This window comes from Leptonychotes weddellii, chromosome 7 (assembly GCF_054177405.1).
Source record: "Leptonychotes weddellii isolate Sample4059 chromosome 7, ASM5417740v2, whole genome shotgun sequence".
In the NCBI taxonomy this organism is placed as follows: domain Eukaryota; kingdom Metazoa; phylum Chordata; class Mammalia; order Carnivora; family Phocidae; genus Leptonychotes; species Leptonychotes weddellii.
This window is the reverse complement of record NC_138375.1, coordinates 39,138,664-39,159,146: the sequence shown is the minus strand read 5'-3', so window position 1 is coordinate 39,159,146 and position 20,483 is coordinate 39,138,664. Positions and strand designations below refer to the sequence as shown.

The following is a 20,483-nucleotide window of genomic DNA, read 5'->3' as shown; positions in this document are numbered from 1 at the left end:
GGGGCTCGATCCCAGGACCCCGGGATCATGACCTGAGCCGAAGGCAGACGCTTAACGACTGAGCCACCCAGGCGCCCCTCAGCTTTTTTCTTTTTTAAAGAACATCTTTATTGAGATATAATTCACCCATTTAAAGTGTATGATATAGTGGCTTTTAGTATAGTCACTGATACGCGCAACCATTGCCACACTCAATTTTAGAACATTGTTAGCACTTCAAAAAGAAACCCTGTACCCTTTAGCTATTATTCCACTATTCACCATATCCTGTGCCCCAAGCAATCACTAGTCTACTTTCATTCTCTGTAGATTTGCCTATTCTATTTATATTTTCATTTAAATGGAATCATATAACATGTACTCTTTTATGATTGGCTTCTTTCCCTTAATGTAATATATTCAAGGTTCACCCATATGGCAGCATTTATCAGTGCTTCATTCTTTTTTATGGCTGAATAATATTCAATTGTATGTATGTACCATGCTTTCTTTATCCATTCACCATTTGATGGACATTTGGCTTCTTTGTACCTTTTTAAAAAAAAGATTTACTTATTTATTTTAGAGAGAGAGAGTGCGAGGTCAGGGGGGCAGAGGGAGAGAGAAACTCCAGCAGACTCCATGCCCAGCACAGAGCCCAAGGCAGGGCTTGATCTCACGACTCTCAGATCACTGCCTACGCTAACCAAGAGTTGGATGTTCAGCCCGACTGTGCCACCCAGGTGCCCGTTTGTACCTTTTGACTTTTATGATTAAATATATAAACAGTGTATACATTTTGGTGTGGACATACCACTTTCAGTTGTTTTGGTTAGATTCCTGGCAGTGGAATTACTGGGTCAAATAGTAATTCTATGTTTAACCATTTGAGAAACTGCCAAGTTTTTTCCAAAGTGGCTACACCATTTTACATCCTCACCAGCAGTGTATGAGGGTTCTGATTTCACCACATCATCACTGAGTTGTTATTGTCTGACTTTTTGATGCTAGCCATCCTTGTGGGTGTGAAGTGGTATCTCATTGTGGTTTTGATTTGCATTTCCCTGATGACTAATAATGTCAAGCATTTTTCATGTGTTTGTTGGCTATTTGCATATAGTGTAAGGTAAGGGTCCAATTTCATTCTTTGTCATGTGCCTAGCAAATTTTCCAGGACCATTTATTGAAAGAACAGCCCTTTCCTCATTGAATCATCTTGCCACCCATGTCAAAAACCACTTGAATATAGGTGTATGGGTTTATTTCTGGACTCTCCATTCTAGTCTCTTGATCTATATGTCTATCCATATTCTAGTGCCACATTATTTTGATTACCATGATTTTGTAGTAATTTCAACACAATGTTGAATAAAGGGCTGAAAGAAAGCATCCTTGTTCTATGCTTATCTTAGGGGAAAAACTTTTAGTCTTTTACCACTGAATATAATGTTATCAGTGAGTTATTCATAAGTGGACTTTATCATGTTTAGCAGTTTCTTTCTGCTCCTAGTTTGTTGTGTTTTCATCATGAAAGGGTATTGGACTTTGTAAAATACTTTTTCTGCATTAATTGAGATGGCGAGATGATCATGATTTCATCCGCCTTGATTCTTAATGTACATTGATAGATTTTTTAATGATGGGTGACTCTTATTTCTAGGATAAATCCCACTTTGGTTAAGGTATATAATCCTTTTAATATGCTGTATTTGGTTTGATAACATTTTGTTGAGGATTTTTCTCATATATATTCATAAGAGATACGGGTTTGTAGTTTTCTTGTGATGTCTTTGTCTGGCTTTTGTATCACTTCACACCCACTAGGATGAATAGCATCAAAAAGTCAGATAATACTGGAAGGTTTGAAAATAATTTTCATTAATTCTTTTAAGTGTTTTGTAGAATTTGCCAGTTAAGCCATCTGGTTCTGAGTTTTTCTTTGATGGGAGGTTTTTGCTTACTGATTTAGTCTATTCGTTATAACTCTGTTATAGGACTGTTCTGTTTCTTTTTGAATCAGTTTCGGAGGTTTGTGTGCTTCTAGGAATTTATCCATTTTCTAGGTTATCTAATTTGTTGGTATATAATTGTTCATCGTATCCTTATAATCTTTTTCATCTGTAGTTCTGTATTAATGTCCCCACCATCGTACAGTTAACCTTTGAATAACATGGGGTTTAGGGGCAACTACCCACCCCCCATGCAGTTGGAAATCCATATATAACTTTTCACTCCTCCAATATGTAACTAATAGCCTTCTGTTGACTAGAAGCCTTACCAATAACAGTTGATTAACACGTTTTGTATGTTGCATGTGTTATATACTATGTTCTTAAAGTAAGCTAGACAAAAGAAAGTGTTACTAAGAAAATCATAGTGAAAATACATTTACAGTAGTGTACTGTATTTGTTGAAAAAAATCTGCGTATAAGTGGACCCATGCAGTTCAAACCCATGTTGTTCAAGAGTCAACTGTGTATGATTTTAGTAATTTGGGTCTTTGTTTCTTGGTCAGTCTAGTTAAAGGTGTGTGAATGTTGTTGATCTTTCAAAGAAACAACTTTTGGTTTTGTTGATAATTTCCATTGTCCTTCTCTATTTTGTTTATTTCCACTCAAATCTTTATCATCTCCTTCCTTCTGCTAACTCTGGGTTTAGTTTTCATGTCTTTCTAGTTGCTTAAGGAGTAAAGTTAGGTAATTGCTTGCAATATTGCTTCTTTTTTTTTAAATGGAGGCGTTTACAACTCTAAATTTCCATCCATACACTGCCTTTGCTGTATCCCATTAGTTTTGGTATGGTGTGTTTATTTCATTTGTCTCCAAGTATTTTTACTTACCTTGTGATTTCTTCTTTTACCCATTGGTTAATAGTGTCCTGTTTAATTTTTACATATTTGTGGACTTTCCAGTTTTTCTTCTTATTAATTTCCAATTTCATTTCCTTGTGGTTGGAGAACATAGTTTATATGATGTCAGTTTTTTAAAATGTACTGATACTTGTTTTGTAGCCTAAAATATGGTACATCCTGAAGAATGTTCCATGTGAACTTGAAAAAAGTGAGTATTGTGCTGTTGCTGGGTGTGGTGTCCTATATGTCTGTTAGGTCTAGTTTAAGTGTTAATCAAATTACTTCCTTACTGACTTTATGTCTCTATGTTCAGTCCATTATGTAAAGTATCTGTTGAAGTCTCCTACTATTACAGAACTGTGCATTTCTCCCTTAATAATGTAAATATTTGCCTCAATATATTTGATCTTTGTTGTTTAGCTCATAAACATTTATAATTGTTAATCTTCTTGATGAATTGACCCTTTTATCGATATATAAAGACCTTTTTTCTCTTGTAACAACTTCTGACCTTATGTCAGTTTTGTTTACAATAACATCATAAAGGTGAAGGTAAGGGGAGGACAGAGTTGTAAAGGATCAGTGCTTTGTGTGCTGTTAAAACTATGATGGTAACGATTCAAAGTAGTTTGTTGTACATTTAGGATGTTAATTGTAATTTCCATAGCAACCAATAAGAAAATAACTAAAACATATTCAAAGAAAGAAATAAGCAGGGAATCAAAATAGTACACAGTAAAAAAAAATATGTATACAAAAGAAGGCAGTATTGAGGGAATTGAGGCATACAAAAAAAGTCACATAGAAACAAATAGCAAAACGACAGAAATTCTTAACAGTAGTCACTTTAAATGTAAATGGATTAAATTAATGGATGGGAAAAAAGAAAACATGCTCCAGCTATATGCTATCTCCAACTATATGCTGTTTTAGCAAGTAAGATGTTTTCATTTTCTTTGATAAATTTATAGAGTGAATCGAACTGGCCTAGATTTACATTCGCAGTGTCTGCTGAACATTTTTTATAGATGAGCAATGTCTAGTTTACAACTGGACAAGATATCAACAATTTTATATTGTATTTAGTTTCATGAAAATCTTTATAAAAATGAAGAAGACAGTTTGACCTCTATTTTTCAATCCAAGAGTGAAGAGCTAGGGGATTTTTTTTTTCTTGTCATGATTTGATGTATCATCTGATATACTCTTGAAAGCAGGATTGGCTCTACACTGTAAGGGGCCAACACATCTGTTATCAGATATCTCCTTTTGTTTGTCCACAGGGCATTTTAGTTGCAACATTTGAGTTTGGAAATGTAACTTTATTCAGTTTTATATATCAGTGAGTAGAAGTATACAATAATACATGTTTATGTTGTCTAATATAATTGGGCAGTCACTATTTTCAACTCAGCATCTGTGTCTTTTGGGAAGACAAAAACCCGTTTATTTATTTAGAAGTACTTGCTTGTCATCCTAGATTTGTTTCAGTCTCCATATGTGCTTTCACATCCCCTTCACCACCATGCCTAAGCCTGAATTCTCTTTTGCATATTGTGCAATTTGCTGTTGTAGTTATTTATCTCCCTAATCCAGGTGTCGATGCATCTTTATATCTGTCATTAAAATAAGAGGCTTTTTTGGTGATGTATGGGTCATGCTGTCGTTGGTATTATAATTGTTTTCATTTTCATTTCTGAACTCTTAGAAAACACGGTCACAATACTTACAATATTAAAAAATAAACTAGCGCTATGTCCGTACAAAGTACAAGTTAATCCACAAAGCCAAAGACTGTAAATGTTTTGGTTTTTTTAAAAGATTTTATTTATTTATTTATTTGAGAGAGAGAGACAGAGAGAGAGCACATGAGAGGGGGGAGGGTCGGGAGGGTCAGAGGGAGAAGCAGACTCCCTGCCGAGCAAGGAGCCCCGATGCGGGACTCGATCCAGGGACTCCAGGATCATGACCTGAGCCGAAGGCAGTCGCCTAACCAATTGAGCCACCCAGGCGCCCCCAAAGACTGTAAATGCTTATGAGTGCCATGCATTTAAGTTACATACTTAAGACGCATCACTCGTGAGTGATGCACCGATGGAGAGGTAATTCATTATTGTAAACCTCAATCATGGTCACCAACATCAGAAACGGGGCGGGGGGGGCAGCAATAGTGACTAGGAAAGGCACAAAATCTGTGCCTTATCCACTTGAATTTAAAAAGATGTTGCTCACCGCCTTACTTTTTGAGGCACCTTATAAGTTTCACACTTTACCTCAACTTTGCCCACCCATCTCCTCAAACCCGGACCTTTAAAGTCCAGGCGAAGGATTTCCTGGGACATTCCAGACAGACTTGGACGGTCGGTCACCCTTCCTCCGTCTCCCTTTTCCACTCGTTTCAGTTTTCTCTTTCAGTCTCCCCCCTCCTTCATTCTTCCCCTCGTCTCAGACCTCGTTCTCTCACTCTCAGTCCTCCTTTGTCTCCTCTTTTTCCCTTAGTCTCCGTTCTGTTTCTCAGATTCTCCATTATTTGTGCCTCAGTCTCCTCTTCCCTGTCTCAATTTTCCTTTTTTCATCAGTCGGTCCCTGCAACATATTACTGAAGTTGTAATTTCCCTTAGGCGATTCCTTCTCCTTATTTTTAGCATAATTAGCGGTTTATGACACCTCTCCGCCCCCCTTGAACTCGGCCATCACTTCTGCCCCTCGGTCCCACAGTGGAATCCTCCGGTATAGGGTTGTACCATTACCAGCACTTTTAAGTAGAATCCCTTACAAAAGGATTGCACCATTCCAAAGTCCTTTTTCCCCAGTAAAGGACTGTACTACTGCAACTTCTTCCCCAATCCTCCTGCAAAAGCTCTCTGCAAAACTTCGCACCTCTTTGGTTTGTATAATCCTCCTTTCCTTCATCTTGCCTCCTCCCCTCTCTGCCGCGGTGGCACGGTCCAAATTCAGGTTAGGAATAAACCAAATTCCTCCGCGTGTACGGACCTGACTGGACTCTCAATATGGCGGCTCCTACAAAGAGACACAGTGCCTGGGAGCCGCCATCTTGCCTCCTGAACAAAGCCGCCGAGGGTGCCGAGTGGGCCAAACCGCTCTGTACGGCTCGGCGCATGCTCGGGAGCCCCGTGCTGTGCTCTCCCAGCCAGGAAGCGGGCGAGTTCTTCAATTCACGTTAATCTGTGACAGCTGTCGGGGGTTATGCTGGGACGGACGTTTCGGGACCTGATAATCGAGCTGGGGGTCAGAAGGGGAATTTATGGGTTAAGTCATGAGGAAGTCTGGCATTGATATTGGGGCGGGGGTCTGCGAGGGTCAGTAATTGGAGGTCTATGAAGACTGATGGGAAGTCTGTGGGATGAATGTTGGGTACGTACAGGGGTCAGTAGTAGGGAGAGCTATATGATCTGTGGGTCAGGGATGGCAGGTCTGTGCGCTGTTGGAGCATCCGTGTGGCCAGTGATTTGTGGACCTGTATGGCCAGTCGTGTGATCGGGGTTCTGTGGAGGTGCTCTTTGGGATTTGTGATTTCTGCACCTGGTGATTCAGTGATTTGTAGGGGGGTTTTAATGCAGCCAGGGACTGATAAAGGTCAGCTCTAGTTTAGTGGAAAGGCCTCACTTTACAATTTCTGCAGGTCAGAGGCCGCCCCCAAGTTGAAGCCCCTCCTCAGATGTTTTCTCAAACCTCCATCTCCCTCCACCACTCACGTCCTCACAGAAGAAAACATCCTTTGAACGTAAGACCAAACAAATCTGACGAATAACATTATTATTGTCAATTCTCCCTAGCCAAAGACCACCAGGAACACCCTGAGTTGAATAAGTTGGGTATATGGCTCTAGCATCTAGTTGGGAACATGCACACCATGGGGAAAGTGAGGGCTTCTAGTAAGAGGGTGTTAGAACTTACAGGATTTCTCCTTGTGTTAGGTGATTTTGAGGCGGGCCTAACGGGGTGGACCTTGCTCTGAATTGGATGTTGTGAGGAAGTGGGGTAATTCAGTGATGGGGGATTTCAGTAAATCTAGAGTGAGGAGACTACCCTGAAGCTAAAGCTGTAATAGGTAAGGAAGTCGCAGTCGCTCATGTTAACTCAGAGAGGGGGTGTTTTGTGGATTGGACAATGTTGATGTTTTGTCTGTGTTCAGACATGATTTCAGAGAGGTCCTGTTTTTGTCTTATTCTGTCATGGTCACAGAGTGGCCTTGTCTGATGTTGATGTTCTATGTAATTATGTTAAATAGGAGAATTTGAGTGCCAGGGCAGCTCTGAAATGTGAGGGCTGCTTTTTTTTTTTTTTTCTTAATGTGAGGTGTGATTTCAGTCCCCCGTCTTCCTGTTTACTGAAATTGTTCTACATCCTGTTCAGCAAACATTTATTAAACACCTGCTTTTTACTTGTTTCAGAGCTCCGTGTCCAGAGAGGAGCATGCCTATTCGATTGTTTCCTTCCAGGTTTATTTTGACAAAGCCTGGGATAACCCCATAGGAAACAGTCTACCTTTCATGGGAGTACTCATTTCTGTGAGTGAGTGCAGGCTTCTCTGCGTGACCCATCCTGGGACTGAGAAGAATTTACCAGGTATGTATCTTTACGCATTGTAGTATATTCCTGTTTATCAATGGTTCTAACATGACACTCTATATTCTTATATAGACAACTGCACTATTGAATATCAGCAATACAAACAAACAAAAAACATGTTAAAATTAACAAAATCAACAGTTTTAATTTATGAATATTGACTTGGCAAGAGAATTTGCTGAGTTAGGGGAAAATATAAAAGAGCTCTTAGGATTTTGCCGGCTGCTTATGTCTAGGGAATATGGGTGCATTCTCGATTTTCTACTTGGTCATTCCTATTCTTTTTGTCAGGGAACTGCTCCATCTGCAGTTAAATCTTACATATATATGTATACATAATTATTGTCTTATGATAGAGTCTTACAGATAGAATTACAAATAGAATTGCTGGTTCAAAGGGGAACAATAAGGTGTTCGTATATCAACAGAAATATCTGCATTCATCCAATTAAAAATACACCTTGTACAAGTTCTATGTGATTATATAGTCACAAGAGGACTTTTTTCACGTGGTGCTTACAGACCCTTCTATAAGGATCAAATGACCTTCTACAGGGTGGCCTGTTTTCCTCTTGGTGGTTGTTTCTAGATTGGTAAATGGCTCCTGGAGATTTAGTCTGTCTTTCAGTCCTGATTCCTCAGACCTCTGCTCTTTTGGAAGAGAAGCAGAAAATGACCAAGTCTCACGTGAGTTGCTTGCTTATTTTGTACTTGGTTTCCATATAATCAAATGGAAAAGTGCAGAAAGCTAGAAATTAGAATTAGGGAAAATGTAGAGCGAACAAAGACTTGGAGACGAGTTGCTATGTAATATGTAGATTATGTGGTTTTAAGCCACATAAAACAACTATTATAGTTCATATATATATTTGTTATGTAAATTTTATATAAATATAATGTACATTATATTTACTTTATGTGAGTGTGTAAATTAAAGTGCAAATTTGAAAAAAAATAAAGCGCAAATTTGTTCGATCTTTTCTAGCAGCCACAGGGGGGAGGTAGAGGACATCATATACATAATTTGGCATTCTCCACAAATAGAAATCAACTGAATTTTCAATGAAAATATTTCTTGACATTAGGACAAAAAGAAATTCATTTTGGGGGATCTTCTATAGATGATATCTTGACCTATACTTCTGCATAAATGTGTCAGATTTTTTGTGGTTGTGTCTTTAAATATTTTTTTTTAGAAGGCAGTTAGCATAATGTTAGAGCTGAAGTCCATAAGCATTATTCTTTGGGGAACTAAAGTATAGTTTATCCAGAGATAAAACCTAGATAAGATGGAGTGATGAGTATCTGTTTGTCTCCAAAGTAATTATTTCTCTCAGATAGGCAGTTCTTTACTTAAAATTCAGTGGCAAACACTTGGGAGCACAGGGGTCTCTGATTCTCCATAGCCTTTGCTATGGTCTCAGAGTTTGTGAGGCAACTCCCCAACTGAATGCCAGTTTTGGGTCCATTTTTTTCAATTTATAAAATCATTTTACTATTTTTTGTCCTGGCCTGAATTATTTTAAACATTTTAAAAAACATAAAAAATAAAATAAAAATTATAAAGTGAAAGGGACCCTAACATTCCCTTTCTCCTGGGATAACCAGTATTAATAATTTGTGAAACTTAGATTTTTCTCCATCTGGAAATTATTGATTCTCTTGTTTTTAAAACATAAAGTCTCAACTTTATTATTTAACTGATTGACTATCCAGTTTTCCCAAAACCATTTGTTGAATAATTCATTTATTTGAAATGCTGCCTTTATTGAATTCCCATTTGTGATTAAGTCTCTTTTGCTCTTCTGTTCTTTTGACGTGTTTGACTCTTTTTGCTAAAGACAGAATTTTACATCATTTTTCTGAATAGGCATGATGTAGAACTGGGCATATGGTTTGGCATGCTATGGTAAAAATAAGACTGATCACTTCAGATTGAACAGGAGCATGCTGTTATAGGGTCCATTGTCATTTGAGGATGTGGCCATAGCTTTCACCAAGGAGGAGTGGCAGCAACTGGACCCTGCTCAGAGGACCCTGTACAGAGATGTGATGCTGGAGAACTTCAGCCACCTGGTCTCATTGGGTAAGGATGGCTTCCCCCCATATCACAACATCTTCCAATCCAGTGCCTCTCTCTTCTCCTTTGATCAAGTTGCGTGGGTTCCTGACATATGTAATGACTGACTTTGTGCTCTCTTTTCTCTCTCCAGCAGAAGGTCAGCTGGACAGCTTTATTGTGGGGCTCCTAAAATAGCACCCCCCTTTTTTTTTAAGTAGGGCTTGACTCACGACCCCGAGATCAAGAGCTGAGCTGAGATCAAGAGTCAGACACTTGACCGACTGAGCCACCCAGGTGCCTTTCTTTTTTCTTCAGTGTAGTCAACCCAATTCCTCTCTGATTTCTCTATAATAGGGCATCCAGTGTCCAAACCAGATGTCATCTCCAAGTTGGAACAAGGAGAAGAACCATGGATCATAAAGAGAGACATATCAAATTGGATCTGTCCCGGTAAAAATCTGGCAGGTGGGAGCCAAGGGAAGTGAAATCTCAGTTTCTTTGTTTTTGTTTTTAATTGGCTGGTGGCTGAGATTTATGCTTCCACCCAGATTGGCAGCTCCTATTCCTTCTTGCTCCTGTGCTGAACATGTAGTAAGTATTCAACAACTTGTTAATTAGGTAATAGTGAGCCATGAAGAGAAGAAAAATTTCTTACTGATTCACTCATATCTTGGTAGATATGATTCAGAATCATATCTTTAGTGCCTTTCTAGAAGAAATTCAAAGGCAATAAAAGTCAGATGCTTTTCAGAACCATAGGTTGTACATGGAAAGACAAGGCATCAAAGTTCATGGCTGTATAAAATTGCACAACCAATATAGTTAATGTTTTAGGAGTTCACTGAAAATTACAGTCTAAAGAGACGTGGCATAACTTAAGAAGGTGTTTTTTCCAAGCATGAACCAGCTACTCTGAAGTATATTTGAAGTGTGGGTTAGGCAGGAGGAGGGTGAAGGCAAGCTCTAGCAATGGATGTGTACAGATTTTTGGAGTTAGGAATCATTATGGCTTTTCTGCAGAAATTTGCTAGGCTTGCCTTCATAAAATATATTTTTGGGGGAATAATGGGATATAAGCATGAATACACAGTGTGACTATGGACAGTAAAGTGCATACTGTACCTATACTCTGAAATTTTCTGGTATTATTGTATTTAAACAACTTCGAGGTATAACTCACATGCTTTACAATTCACCCATTCAAAGTTAACAATTCAGTGGTTTTTTATAGTGTATTCACAGATATGTATAACGATTCCCACAGTCAATTTTAAAACATTTTTATCACCTACGAAAGAAATCCTGTACCCTTTAGCTATCACACCCCTGTTACTCATCTCCCAGCCCTAAGCAACCACTAATCTGCTTTCACTCTCTATTGATTTGCTTACTCTTGATCTTTTATTTAAACGAAATCATATAACATGAGGTCTTTTGTGACTGGCTTCTTTCGGTTAGCACACTGTTTTTGAGGGCCATCCACCTTATAACGTGTATCAGTCCTTCGATTCTTTTTGGCTGAATAATATTCCATTGTATGGATATACTACATTTGGCTGTCCATTCATCAGTATTTGGCTTGTTTCCACTTTTTCGCAACATGAATAATGCTACTATAAACATTCATATACAAGTTTTTGTGTAAGACCTATGTTTTATTTTTTCTTTGGTATGTACCTAGGAGTGGAATTGCTGGGTCATATAGGAATTTTGTGTTTAACTAAATGGTCCCTAATGACTAATTATGTTGAGCATATTTTCATCTGCTTGTTGGCCATTATGTATCTTCTTCAGAAAATAATTTGTTGAGATCATTTGTCTATTTTGAGTTGTCTTTTTATTATTGAATTGTAAGAATTCTTTATAGAGATAAAATTCTTATACAGAAGTTATATGGAACTTTTATGTAAAGTTCTTTGTATAGGTAAGGTGTTTTTTATAGAGTTCTTTTGTTCGCTGGTACTAATTTTATTATTAATTAGGACAGGCTGGATAACACTATATTACAAATTAACCTCTAAATGCCAGTGCTTTAACACAACAATGTTTTCTTTTTTTTTTTTTAAAGATTTTATTTATTTATTCATGAGAGACAGGGAGAGAGAGAGAGAGAGGCAGAGGAAGAAGCAGGCTCCCTGCTGAGCAGGGAGCCGGATGCGGGACTTGATCCCAGGACCCTGGGATCAGGACCTGAGCTGAAAGCAGACGCTTAACCGTCTGAGCCACCCAGGCGCCCAACAATGTTTGTTTTCTTTACATGTTGCATATCCAACACAGTTCAGCAGGGGGCATGCTCCACATGGTACCTCAGGAGATCAAATTGAGTGAAGTTAACACTATCTGCAGTCCAGCTTGTCACTGATACAGGGGAAGAGAAATCTGGAGGACTCACATGGCTCTTCTGTGCTTTACCTAGATTGCCAGTTTACTCTAAAAGGATATAACCCAGGAATATCCAGCTGGAGGAGATACATAGGGCAGGGCATGGGGAAAGGGCACAGAGCTTCACGGCCTCTCCAGGTGCACCACTCTCCCGGCACACCTCCATGTGTTCACCAACCTGGAAGCTCCTAGAGTTCTTGTTTGATGTAGGTCTCTTAACCAGATATATGATTTGCAGATACTTATATCCTGCGGGTTGTCTTTTCACTCTCTTGATAGTAGCCTTTGAAGCACCAGATTTTGTAATTTTGATGAAGTCCAGTTTTTCTATTTTTCTTTTGTTACTTGTGCTGTTGGTATATCCAAGAATCTATTGCCAAATCCAAGGTCATGAAGATTTACCCCAAGTTTTTTTTCCTAAAAGTTTTATACTGTTAATGCTCTTACATTTGGGTCTTTGATCCATTTTGAGTTAATTTTTGCACATAGTGTGAAGTTAAGGGTCCAACTTCATTCTTTTGCATGTGGCAATCCATGTGTTCCAGCACCATTTATTTATTTACTTATTTATTCATTTATTTATTTTTATTTTGATTATGACATGTATTTTTGTTTATGTTTATTTATTTTGATACCTATATAGTCAAATACAGTGTTGTATTAGTTTCAGGTGTACAATATAGCAATTCAGCAATTCCTTGTATTACTCAGTGCTCATCAAGATAAGTGTACTCTTAATCCCCTTCATCTGTTTTACCCGTCCCCTCACCCACTCCCCTCTGGTAAACCTCCATAGTTGTTTGTTCTCTATAGTTAAGTCTGTTTTTTGGTTTCTCTTTTTTTGTTTGTTTTTTCCTTTGTTTGTTTAGTTTCCTAAATTCTACATAGGAGTGAAATCAAATGGTATTTCTCTGACTGGCTTATTTCATTTAGTATTATACTCTCTAGATCCATACATGTTGTTGCAAATGGCAAGATTTTAGTCTTTCTTATGGCTGAATAATATTCCATTGTGTATATATATACCACATCTTCTTTATACATGCATCTGTTGATGGACACTTCCATAATTTGACTATTGTAAATGATGCTGCAATAAACATAGGGGTGCATGTATCCCTTTCAATTAGTATTTTTGTATTCCTTGGGTAAATACCCAGTAATGTGATTACTGGATCATAGGGTAGTTCCATTTTTAATTTTTTGAGGAACCCCCATAACGTCTTCCACTGTGGCTGCACCAGTTTGCATTCCCACCAACATGCACAGATGTTCTTTTTCTCCACATCCTCACCAACACTTGTTGTTTCCTGAGCTTTTGATTTCCTGACAGGTGTGAGGTGATATCTCATTGTGGTTTAGATTTGCATTTCCCTGATGATGAGTGATGTTGAGCATGTTTTCCGGTGTCTCTTGGCCATCTGGATGTCTTCTTTGGTGATATGTCTGTTCATGTCTTCTGCCCATTTTTAATTGGATTATTTGATTTTAGGGTATTGAGTTGTATAAGTTTTTTTTATGTAGTTTGGATACTAACCCTTTACCGGATATATCATTTGCAAATATCTCCTCCCATTCCATAGGTTGTCTTTTAGTTTTGGTAGTTGTTTTCTTTTCTGTGCAGAAGCTTTTTATTTTGATGCAGTCCCAGTAGTTTATTTTTGCTTTTTGTTTCCCTTGCCTCAGGAGACACATCTAAAAATGTGTTTTTACAGCTGGTGTCAGAGAAATTACTGCCTGTACTCTCTTCTAGGATTTTTATGGTTTCAGGTCTTATATTTAGGTCCTTAATCCATTTGGAGTTTATTTTTGTGTAAGAAAGTGGTCCATTTTCATTCTTTTGCATGTGTCTGTGCAGTTTTCCCATTTCATATTCTTGTCTCCTTTGTTGAAGATTAATTGGCTGTAGAATTGTGGGTTTATATCTGGATTCTCTATTCAGTTCTTAAGATCCACTCGTCTGTTTTTGTGCCAGTACCATACTGTTTTGATTACTACAGTTTTGTAATATAACTTGAAGTCTGGAATTGTGATGCCTCCAGTTTTGTTTTTCTTTTTCAAGATTTCTTTGGCTATTCTGGATCTTTTGTGGTTACATACAAATTTTAGGATTGTTTGTTTTAGTTCTGTGAAAAATGCTGTTGGCATTTTGATAGGGATTGCCTTAAATGTGTGGATTGCTTTGGGTAGTATAGACATTTTAACAACATTTGTTCTTCTAATCAATGAGCATGGAATATCTTTGTGTTATCTTTAGTTTCTTTTATCAGTGTTTTATAGGTTTCAGAATATAGGTCTTTCACCTCTTTGGTTAAGTTTATTCCTAGATATTTTATTATTTTTGGTACAGTTGTAAATGGGGTTGTTTTCTTAATTTTTTTTAGCTGCTTCATTATTAATGTATAGAAATGCAGTGAATTTCTGTACATTGATGTTGTATCCTGTGACCTTATTGAATTCATATATCAGTTCCAACAGTTTTTTGGTGGAATCTTTAGGGTTTTCTATATATAGTATCATGTCATCTGCAAATAGTGCAGGTCTTACTTCTTCCTTACCAATTTGGATGCCTTTTATTTCTTTTTGTCAGATTGCTGTGGCTAGGACTTCCAGTACTATGTTGAATAAAAGCGGATATCCTTGTCTTGTTCCTGACCTTAGGGGAAAAACTCTCAGTTTTCCCCCATTGAGTATGATGTTAGCTCTGGTTTTTCATGTATGGACTTTATTATGTTGAGGTATGTTCCCTCTAAACCTACTTTGTTGAGGGTTTTTATCATGAATATATGTTATACTTTGTCAAATGCATTTTCTGCGCTATTGAAATAATCACTTGGCTTTATCCTTTTTCTTATTGATGGAACATACCAGTTGATTTTTTTTGCGAATATTGAACCACCCTTGCATCCTGGGAATGAATCCCGCTTGATCATGGTGAGTGATTGTTTTAATGTATTGTTGGATTCGGTTTGCTAATATTTTGCTGAGGATTTTCACGTCTGTGTTCATCAGAGATACTGGCCTATAGTTCTCTTTTTTTGTGTGGTGTCTTTATCTGGTTTTAGAATCAGGGTAATGCTGGCATCGTAGAATGAATTTGTTCCACCACCATTTATTGAAGTGATTATTCTTTTCCCATCAAATGGTCTTGATGCCCTTGCCAAAAATCAATTAGTCTTACATGAAAGGGTTTATTTCTAACTGTACTATTCTGTCTATCTGTATATCTGTCTCTGTGCCAATCTCTGGACTATTGTTGCTTGTAGTAAGTTTTGAAATTGGGAAATGTCATTCTTCCAACATTGTTTTTCTTTTCCAAGATTGGAAACATTGGCTCTTCAGGAATGAATTTTGGAATAAGCGTATCTATCTCTACAAATAAATATCCTTAGATTCTGACAGGGATTTGTTGAATTTGCCAATCAATTTGAGGAGTATTGCTGTCTTAATAATATTAAATCTTCCAATGAACATGTAATTTTTCCCTTTTATTTAGATTAATTTTTTTCGAAATAGTTTTCAGAGTGTAAGTTTTATAATTGTTAAATTTATTTCTTAGTATTTTATTCTATCTGATGCTATTGTATATGCAGTTGTTTCGTTAATTTCATTTTTGGATTGTCCATTGCAAGTGTATGAAAATATGATTGATTTTTGTATATTGGTCTGGTATTCTGCAGACTTACTAATAAACTCATTTATTAGTTCTAATCATTCTTCAGTTGATTTTTTAGGATTTTCTGTATAAATGGTTTTGTCCTCTATAAATTGAGACATTCAATTGGATGCTTTTTTTTTTTTTTTTCTTTTTCCTGCCTAAGTACCCTGGCTAGAACCTCCAGTACAATATTGAATAGAATGGTGAGTGGACATCCTTGTCTTATTCCTGATCTTATGGGGAAAAGTCCAGTCTTTCAGTGTTAAGTATGTTAGCTGTAAGTTGTCATGCCCTTTGTCAGGTTGAGGAATTTCTTTTCTATTCCAATTTTGTTGGTGTTTTTATCATGAAAATGTGCTGGAATTTGACAAATGCATTTTCTGCATTTACTGAGATGGTCTGTTTATATGCTATATTATGGAATTTCAGTTAATTTGTTATTGGATAGTAAACCAACCTTACATTCTGGGACAAGTTCCGCTTAGTGATGGTGTATAATTCTTTTTATATATTGCTGGATTTGGTTTGCTACTTGTATTGGATGGGTCTGGAAGATCACCCTTAGGTTTGATGATTTTCTTTCTTTTTTTTTTTTTAAAGATGTTATTTATTTATTTGACAGAGAATGACACAGTGAGAGAAGGAACACAAGCGGGGGGAGTGGGAGAGGGAGAAGCAGGCTTCCTGCAGAGCAGGGAGCCCGATGCGGGGTTCGATCCCAGGACCCTGGGTTCATGACCTGAGCCGAAGGCAGATGCTTAACCGACTGAGCCACCCAGGCGCCCCTGGTTTGATGATTTTCTAGAAGAGCTCACAAACTTAGAGAAGCTGTTATACTCATGGTTGCCCCGGTTTATTACAGTGATAAGAATTTACCTGTCCAGGTCTGGACTTTTTTTGTGGGAAGATTTTTATTTATAAGTTTCTTCCTTTTTTTAAAAGATTTTATTTATTTATTTGACAGAGAGAGACACAGCGAGAGAGGGAACACAAGCCAGAGGGGTGGGAGAGGGAGAAACAGGCTTCCTGCAGAGCAGGGAGCCCAATGTGGGGCTCAGTCCCAGGACCCTGGGATCATGACCTGAGCCAAAGGCAGATGCTTAACAACTGAGCCACCCAGGCACCCCTATAAGTTTCTTTCCTTGATGTGAATCTATTCAAGTTATCTTTTGTCTTGAGTCAGTTCTGGTAATTGTGTCTTTAAAGCAATTTTTTTTATGTCATTCAAGTTGTCAAATTCATTGGTATAAAATGTTTCATGATAATCCTCTATTGTTCTTTTATGTCTGTAGGGTCTAGTCTAGAGGTATTCTGTCCTTCATGCTGATATTGCTACTTTATGCCAGCTCTCTTTTTTCTCATTGTTACCTAAAACATATTAATTTTATTAGTTTTTTTCAAATAATCAGTTTCTTATTTCATTGAGTTTTCTCTATTGTTTGTTCATTTTCTATTTCATTGACTTCCACTCTGATCTTTACTTTTCCTGTCTTCCATTTATTTGGGGTTTAATTTGTTCTTTTTCTACCTTCTTAAGGTGGAAGCTCAGATTATTAATTTGAGACCTGTTTTTTTTTTTTAATTTTTTTTTTTTTAAAGATTTTATTTATTTATTTGAGAGAGAAAGAATGAGAGACAGAGAGCATGAGAGGGAGGAGGGTCAGAGAGAGAAGCAGACTCCCTGCCAAGCAGGGAGCCCGATGCGGGACTCGATCCTGGGACTCCAGGATCATGACCTGAGCCGAAGGCAGTCGCTTAACCAACTGAGCCACCCAGGCGCCCCTAGACCTGTTTTGTTTTCTAATATGAGCATTTACATACAGGTGATTCTCATCTTGTATGGTAGTAGGGACCATAAAAATTACCAAAGAAGTCAGAACTTTGCAAAGTAATCTTCATAATCAATGGAAAAAAATTACAGTTGTTTTGTGACCTTTAAACTTTTTTGTGAAAACATTAAAAAACCATCTCACCGTTGGTTATAGCTCTATAGAAAAATGAAAATATAGCAAAATGAATATTTACTACCTTGCAAGTAAAAACATTGACAGCATTGAAAATGTGGGGTTTTTTTCAACAATCCTATATAGTTTGAGCAGTGTCTACCTTCTTATCATTGTATAATTTACGATAGGAAGTGAGCCTGTTTTCTATGTCTTACTGAATTATCAAACCCTTTTTTTTTTTTTTAAAGATTTTATTTATTTATTTGACAGAGAGAGAGATAGTGAGAGCAGGAACACAAGCAGGGGGAGTGAGAGAGGGAGAAGCAGGCTTCCTGCCGAGCAGGGAGCCTGATATGGGGCTCGATCCCAGGACCCTGGGACCATGACCTGAGCCGAAGGCAGATGCTTAACGACTGAGCCACCCAGGCGCCCCTATCAAACTCTTTTCTAAGGTTGAATCAGCTACCAACATTTTACCCTTTGTGTTTTCAGTGTTGTGAAATATGTCCAAGATACTGTGAGGATTTTTCGTCAGGGTCGTTTTCTCTGTAATATATTTATTCTTTTCATCATAACCCAAGAATTTTTGTCAGTAAGTTTTGCCTTCACTGAGTTCTTCTGGCTATCTACCTAAAGTGTCATGAATAGTGGCAATGCCAAAGCTATCTTCAAACCACATCCAGTGTTGTTAGTGTTGTTTCTTTGCTGCATTTTCATCTTTGCAGGCCACTTCCCTCTTCCGGCTGTCCATTTTTGTAAAACGCCATGTGGGTTTATCAATAGGAGACAAGGAGGAAACATACCTATACACTTTGCACTCTGTATATATATTGGATAACAGATGTGCAGTTAAAAATCAGTGACAGACTTTGAAATAAGGGAAATGATTGGGTACAGATCATGATGTGTATCTGTTATTTGCATAGTGATTTGTGGACTTTAAGTGCTGGCAGTGAAATTTGTACTTTATACTCTTAGTCACAAATAGTATACTGTGGTAATTAAAATGTTAACTGTGTTGTTGCCAGACTGGTGTTATGTACTAAACTGTGCTAACTGAAATTCATGCATATCAAAATTACTCAAAATGAGGACTACCTATATATAATTTGTCCTCTTAAGTACTGCTTTGACTTTGTTTCAAATTTTGACATATTGTTTTCATTTTCATTCAATTCAACTTATTTTCTATTATTGGACTTTTTAACATATAGGTTATTTACACATATGTTGTTTTCCAAATATTTGCGGGAATTTTCAAGATCTTTTTGTTATTTATTTCTAATTTCATTATGGTTGTAGAATATATTCTGTATAATTTCTGTCCTCATAAAATTATTGCAGCTTGTTTTGAAGCCCAATATGTAGTCTATTCTGATGTTTGATTCACGTGTTCTTGAAATGTGTGTTCTGTTGTTGTGGGGTATCTATAGATGTTAGGTCAGGTTCGTTGATACTTACTGATTTTTTTTTTTTTTTTGTCTACTTGTTTTAGAAATCTTTGTGAGAGGGATGTTGAAATTTCTGGACATAATTACTAATTTGTTTTTCCTTTCATTTTTGTTAGTTTTGGTTTGTGTGTTGTGGGCATCTGTGGTTAGGCACAGATACATTTATAATTGTTATATCTTCTTACAATTCTCCTTTCACAATTTTGAAATATACTTCTGTGTTTCTAATAGTATTTGTTATCTTGAAGTCTATATTATCTAATATTAATATAGTTACTTCACCTCTCTTGTGCTTACAGTTTGCATGATTTTTTCCCCCATCCTTTTATTTTCAGCATATTTGTCTTTGAATTTAAAGTGAATTTCTTATAGACAATGTATAGTTGATTCTTACTGTTTTATCTAGTCTGACAGTTTCTGATTGGAGTATTATTCCATTCCCAGTTAATGTAATTATTGATTTGTTTTGATTTATTTTTGCCATTTTGCTATTTGTTTTCTATTTGCTTAATCTCTCTTTAGGTCCTTTTTCTTTTCCTGTCTTTTATGTTGAAAGAACTTTTTTTAGCATACCATCTTAACTTCCTTGTTGAATTTTTCTTCTTAGTTCTGTCTCTCTATGTGTGTGATATTGCTGTGGGGATTACAGTATGATATTTAGCTTCTTATAACCTAATGCACATTAATACTGCTTTATTTTTCTGGCAAAACATAGAAATTTTGTGCTAGCATAGTTCCATTTTCTACTCTCCCTGACTATCCTGTGCTGCTTTGTTCTTTTAATCATGTGTGTTACACTTACGTTTGTGATAAATTTGACAATGTGTTATTTTTGCTTTATTGTTTTTTTAATTTTATTATGTTATGTTAGTCACCATACAATACATCATTAGTTTTTGATATGGTGTTCCACGATCCATTGTTTTCGTATAACACCCAGTGCTCCATGCAGTATGTGCCCTCCTTAATACCCATCACCAGGCTAACCCATCCCCCCACCCCACCCCCAAAACCCTGTGTGTTTCTCAGAGTCCATAGTCTCTCATGGTTCATCTCTCCCTCCGATTCCTCCCCCTTCATTTTTCCCTTCCTTCTCCTAATGTCCTCCATGCTATTCCTTATGTTCCACAAATAAGTGAAACCATATGATAATTGACTTTCTCTGCTTGACTTATTTTACTTAGCATAATCTCCTCCAGTCCCATCCATGTTGATGTAGACGTTGGGTATTCATCCTTTCTGATGGCTGAGTAATATTCCATTGGATATATGGACCACATCTTCTTTATCCATTCATCTGGTGAAGGGCATCTCGGCTCAGTTTGGCTATTGCAGACATTGCTGCTATGAACGTTGGGGTGCATATGGCCCTTCTTTTCACTACATCTGTGTCTTTGGGGTAAATATCCAGGAGTGCAATTGCTGGGTCATAGGGTAGCTCTATTTTTAAATTTTTGAGGCACTTCCACACTGTTTTCCAAAGTGCATGCACCAACTTGCATTCCCACCAGCAGTGCAAGAGGGTTCCCCTTTCTCCACAACCTCTCCAACATTTGTTGTT

The 20,483-nt window shown here is 37.3% G+C and overlaps 2 protein-coding genes across 2 annotated transcripts in view; one reads left to right on the top strand and one right to left on the bottom strand.

The window, feature by feature from the left end:
- The window catches only part of MYOZ3 (myozenin 3), a 381,468-nt gene that overhangs the window by 177,807 nt on the left and 183,178 nt on the right, over positions 1-20,483 (bottom strand). The gene's annotated exons all lie outside the window — the stretch shown is intronic.
- LOC102725928 (uncharacterized) overlaps positions 7,149-20,483 on the top strand; it is a 49,752-nt gene continuing 36,417 nt past the window's right edge. Inside the window, 4 exon segments of the mRNA XM_031036716.2 lie at positions 7,149-7,420; positions 8,013-8,110; positions 9,383-9,509; positions 9,840-9,950. Coding sequence (XP_030892576.2) covers positions 8,021-8,110; positions 9,383-9,509; positions 9,840-9,950 — 328 coding nt within the window. The 5' untranslated portion in view covers positions 7,149-7,420; positions 8,013-8,020.